Below are 6095 nucleotides of genomic sequence, written 5' to 3' on the forward strand. Positions count from 1 at the left end.
GGACGGAGTTTCGCTCTTGTTACCCAGGCTGGAGTGCAATGGCGCGATCTCGGCTCACCGCAACCTCCGCCTCCTGGGTTCAGGCAATTCTCCTGCCTCAGCCTCCCAAGTAGCCGGGACTACAGGCGCCTGCCACCAGGCCCAGCCAATTTTCTTTTTGTATTTTTAGTAGAGAAAGGTTTCACTATGTTGGCCAGGCTGGTCTCAAACCCCTGACCTCATAATCCACCTGCCTTGGCCTCCCAAAGTGCTGGGATTACAGGCATGAGCCACCAAGCCCAGCTGAGCATGGAGTTCTTCAAACAAGTGCCTAAAGTTGGGACTTAAATATAGAAACATTAAGATCTGACATGTTTTAGGCTGGGTACAGTGGCTCATGCCTACGTACCCGGTCAGCACAGCAAGATCCCATCTCTACAAAATTAAAGACCTTAGCCAGGCGTGATGGCACACAACTGTAGTCCCAACTATTGGACAGCCTAAAACAGGAGGATCACTTAAACCCAGGAGTTCAAGGATGTAGTGAGCCATGCTCATGCCATTGAACTCCAGTCAAGGTCACAGTGCAAGACCCTGTCTTAAAAAAAAAAAAAAGAAAGAAAAAGAAAGAAAGAAAGAAAGAAAAGCAAATATAAATCTTACTGTGGCTTCAACCACTTCTTCCTCCTGCACTTTATTCTCCAGTTAGTGAGTAACTAGTGTGCTCAGTTACTAGAGCACACTAGACTCATAGACAATGATATTGCTCCTCTCCCCTAAATAAAAGGGGGTAGAGTTATGTATTGGGCTACGGAAATGAAAACAAGTAAAAACAGAGAAATGGACTAGTACAAAACCAGACACACAGACCAATGGAACAGAATAGAGAATTCAAAAGCAAAAACGCAAACCTACAACTATCTGAGCTTTAACAAATCTAACGAAAACAAGCAATGGAGAAAGGATTCTTTATACAATAAATGGTGCTGGAATAACAGCTAGTCATATGCAAAAGATTAAAACAGGACCCCTTCCTTACACCATATACAAAAATTAACTCAAGAGGGATTAAAGACTTAAATGTAAAACCCCAAGCTATAAAAACCCTGGATGACAACCTAGGCAACATCATTCAGGACATAGGCACAGACATAGGCAAAGATTTCATGAAGATGCCAAAAGCAACTGCAACAAAGCCAAAAACTGACAAATGGGATCTAATTAAAGAGCTTCTGAACAGTGAAAGAAACTATCATCAGAGTGAACAACCTACAGAATGAGAGAAAGTATTTGCAAGTATGCATCTGACAAAGGTCTAATATCCAGCACCTATAAGGAACTTAAATTTACAAGAAAAAAAGCAAAAAAACCCATTTAAAAAGTAGGTGAAAAGAAAAAATGCTTTTCCAAAAGAGCCATACATGTGGCCAACAATCATATGAAAAAAAGCTCAACATCACTGATCATTAGAGAAATGCAAATCAAAACCACAATGAGATATCATCTCACACCAGTCAGAATGGCTATTATTAAAAAGTAACAGATACTGGTGAGGTTGTGGAGAAAAACAAATGCTTATACACTGTTGGTAGAAGTGTAAATTAGTTCAACCATTGTGGAAGACAGTGTGCCTATTCTTCAAAGACCTAAAGACCAAAATACCATTAGACCGAGCAATGCCATTATATTCCATTATAAAGACACATGCACATGTATGTTCACTGCAACACTATTCACAATAGCAGAGACACAGAAGCAACCTAAATACCCATTAACAACAGATTGGGTAAAGAAAATGTGGGCCAGGTGCAGTGGCTCATGCCTGTAATCCCAGCACTTTGGGAGGCCGAGGCGGGTGGATCACAAGGTCAGGAGTTCGAGACCGGCCTGGCCAAGATTTTGAAACCCCATCTCTACTAAAAATATAAAAATTAGCTGGGCGCAGTGGCACGTGCCTATAATCCCAGCTACTCAGGAGGCTGAAGCAGGAGCATCGCTTGAACCTGGGAGGCAGAGGTTGCAGTGAGCCGAGATCGCACCACTGCACTGCACTCCAGCCTGGGTGACAGAGTGAGACTCCATCTCAAAAAAAAAAAAAAAAAAAATGTAGTACATATGTACAATGGAATACTAGGCAGCCATAAAAAAGAATGAACTCATGTCCTTTGCAGGAACATAGATGGAGCTGGAGGCCATTATACTTAGCAAACGAACACAGGAACAGGAAACCAAATACTGCATGTTCTCACATATAAGTGGGAACTATATGATGAAAACACATAGATGTGTAGAGGGGAATAACACACAGTAGGGCCTATTGGAGGGTGGGCAGGAGGAAGGAAGAGGAAGAAAAATACCTAATGGGTACTAAGCTTAAAATATCTGGGTGACAAAATAATCTGTACAACAAAACGCCTATGACACAAGTTTCCCTGTGTAACAAATCTGCTCATGTACCCCTGAACTTAAAATTAAAAAAAAAAAAAAAAACTCTATTTTTATAAGAGAAAAACAGAGATTAAAAGGGTAGCAGTGACTTTCAAAGGTACTGACAAGTACCAGGGACCTTAACCTTAATTTAGAACTAAGAAGTGATAAACTATCATTTCAGAGACTCTGATTTAGTGTCACGCTGCCTTTGTCACAGATGTTTTGTCTTGTTTTTTTAAAAAGAAGCTTTCAAAGGCTTTGTGTGAAATGTGAAATTTCTTTTTCTGAGACAAAAATAAAGGTTTCCTAACAGTACTGTTTTTGTTAAATAAGCAATGTTGCACAACTCGTATACCAAAATTTCACTGTGATGCAAGGGCATCTATCTGCCTTATCCACTGATGATTTCAAACCTTCTCTGCTAGTGCTCTGTAAACCTGGCTGTATAGAGGGGCTAAGGATGAAGTCAGGCTGTTTAAAGCAATGTTTTGTTGACTTTGATTTGATTACATCACAATGATCCCCAATTTGCCAATCACCAAGTCACTTTCTGCTTCACATACTTTTCTTCTTGTTGATCTTTGCCTCCAAAGCATCATTCACATTCAAGGCCCATTCGTTGTAAGATTCTGCTCGAAGTTTCAATGCATTCATCATAGGGTAGAGATCATCCAGTGTGTATCTATACCTGGAAATAATACCACCAGACTTAGCTTTGACATGTGTAGCTTTGGAGAAAACTAGATGTTTTAGACTTAACATTTCAGCCTTAGAACTGGGGTGTCATTGAGCTTTTTAGTAAGTATCAACTGTTTCCCATAGGGGCAAAAAAAAATCATTCCTCTTACTTACCGCAATTTATATTTATAAGGAGGACAGGAACACAATTCTTTTACATGATGCAGGCAAACAAGCAGGCCAGGTTTACAAGAACAGGAGATGGCAGACATGAAGCATGTAGTTTTGCATTTTACACACTGACGTTCATCATCTGGCAATAGCTCAAAATCCACTCTTTCTGAATCAATCACGCCCTAAAACAAAGTGTACTTTAGAGACCTCCAAAGGATAATATAATCCACCAGTCCAAGATGAGCATGCAGTAGTACTTGAGTTTCAAAAAAAAAAACACCTTACCAAAATAGGGATGCATGATTTAAAATGTGTGGCATACAAGGTAACAAATGACCTAGGAAATATAGGCAAGTTCATTTGTCTAGGGAGATCTCCTTTTTAGACAAGGCAAGTCCTTATTATGTTTGGCCATTTTGATCTCAGTATGAACATCACAGGACTCTAAAACTACTGAGGTTAGCTGTCTACTCTACTCCAAATTAGCCTTGTCCACATTTTGGTATAGGTAAGAGCAAAAGAAAGGAAGATGCTTCCTACTTCTGAGGAAATACGGAGAATCTATTAAAAGGACAAAAATGAAATGGAAGACGATGGGACAAGTGGAAAAGATTCATGCAGAAATTGCTGAGTTTGGGAAGATGCTGGAGTGGTCTCAGCCTTTTAAAGGAAATTATCTACAGGGATGTCATCACCTGAATAGTTAGAAAATTTGTGCAATAGGAAGAAAGACTAAAGTCATAATAAAACATTTCCTAACTAAAAGACTGACAGGAAAAATAAGGTCTTGAACCAGTAAATTTCAACATCATCTGTATCCATCTAGGGAACCCTACTTGGATATACCTTTTGTCATTCAAAGACCAAACTTTATCACCTTTTTTCCTTATCTAAAACTGGATCCTAATCCAGCCTTGAGAATGCCAGTCAGTTTATGAACCATTGGGCTTGTTTTATTCTTTTATCCTGTATTTTAACCTTTTAACTATTTCCCTTGGTCCATTATATGGACCAACAAAGATGAGGAAGGTAAAGAAAATGCTTATTTGTAGATTCTGGTTTTATTCTGGAATTGGTCATTAAAAAGGACTTCATGGGATGGAGAGATTTAAATTTTTGTTTAAAATAAGATTAAGAACCAATTCTATGGATTTTAGTTGAGAATGAATCGTGTACTTCATACCCAATTTTAATTTGTAAATTTCATATTGGGAAAAAAATTTAGTCCCAGAGTTCTAAAAATGAGCTACTATTTTTGATGTAAGACTTCGGTAAGTCACATAAATCCTCTGGGCACTGTTTTCCCCAACTGTAAAATATAAGGGGGGAAGGTAGGTGACCTGCTGTTAAACTATAATGGGCTGCAGAGAGCCAATATTCTGGGATTCTACCCAAAGAGGCACATTAAAAAAAAAAAAAAAAAAATTAGAACAACTACTTGCAGATATTGTTATTCCAAAAGAATCCATGAAAAAGCTAGTGGAAATTAAGTATTTTCTCAAAGGTCTCAGGAGACAAGGTCAATACACAAGTCAGTTGTCTCTTTAAATACTGGCAATAAACAATTAGAAATTCAAAGTTTTAAAAGTACAATTTATAACAGTGCCAAAAAACATGCAATATAAAATTATACTATGTTCAACAACTAGAACACTCAATTTTTTTTTGGGGGGGGGGATAGAGTCTAGCTCTGTCACCCAGGCTAGGGTGCAATGGCACGATCTTGGCTCATTGCAACCTCTGCATCCTAGGTTCAAGGGATTCTCCTGCCTCAGCCTCCTGAATAGCTGGGATTACAGGCACGTGCTGCCACACCCAGCTAATTTTTGTATTTTTAGTAGAGACAGGGTTTCACCACATTGGTTAGGATGGTCTCAATCTCTTGACCTTGTGATCTGCCCACCTTGGCCCCTCAAAGTGCTGGGATTATAGCCGTGAGCCACTACGTCCTGCCAACTCAATATTATTAAGATATCAATCATCCCCCAAACTATCCATAGTTTAATGCAGTCTCAATCAAAATCTCAACAGGAATTGATTTGGTAGAAATCAATAAGCTGATTCTAAAATTTACATTAAAAAAGTAAAAGAGACAAAACAATTTTTAAAAAGAACAAAGTTGGAAGACTCATACTACCTAATTTCAAGACTTCTTAAAAAGCTACAGCAATCAAGAACATTTGGTATTAGCAAGAGAATTAGATGCACAGATCAACAGAATACAACAGAGTCCAGAAATAGACCATACATATGGGGTGAATTGATTTTCAACAAAGGTGCCAAAGCAATTTGATGAAGAAAAGACAGTTTTTTGAAGAAAAAACTGGAAGAACTAGATATCCACATTCAAAAAAATTACCCTTGACTCATACTTTGAAAAACAAAAATTACTTGAAATAGATGAAAGACTTAAATGTAAAACATGGAACGACGAAATTCTAGATGACTTTGTAGGAGAAAATCTTTGTAACTTTGGATTAAGCAAGATTTCTTAAACAGGAAACCAAAAAAACATGATTCACACAAGAAAATAATTAACAAACTGGACTTCATCAAAATGAAAAACTTCTGCTTGCTGAAAGAACACTGGTAGGAGAATCAAAGACAAGCCACAGACTGGGAGAAAATAAAACCCCTATCTGATTAAAAAACAAACAAACTGGTATCCAGAATACATACAGAATTATTACAACAATCCAACTTTTTAAAAAATAAAGGGCAAGCCAGGTGTGGTGGCTCACGCCTGTAATCTCAGCACAATGGGATGAGTAGCTTGAACACAGGAGTTTGAGACCAGCCTGGGCAACACAGTGAGACCCTGTCTCTACAAAACA

At 38.4% G+C, this 6095-nt stretch overlaps 1 protein-coding gene across 1 annotated transcript in view; it reads right to left on the reverse strand.

Annotated features, from left to right (window-relative positions):
* The window catches only part of KDM5B (lysine demethylase 5B), an 87318-nt gene that overhangs the window by 16185 nt on the left and 65038 nt on the right, over positions 1-6095 (reverse strand). Inside the window, exons 14-15 of the mRNA XM_037737436.1 lie at positions 3262-3443; positions 2973-3097 (exon numbers count right to left, since the gene is read on the reverse strand). Coding sequence (XP_037593364.1) covers positions 2973-3097; positions 3262-3443 — 307 coding nt within the window. The remainder of the gene's footprint in view (positions 1-2972; positions 3098-3261; positions 3444-6095) is intronic.

Source organism: Cebus imitator, unplaced genomic scaffold (genome assembly GCF_001604975.1).
Source record: "Cebus imitator isolate Cc_AM_T3 unplaced genomic scaffold, Cebus_imitator-1.0 Scaffold38, whole genome shotgun sequence".
NCBI classification, from domain to species: domain Eukaryota; kingdom Metazoa; phylum Chordata; class Mammalia; order Primates; family Cebidae; genus Cebus; species Cebus imitator.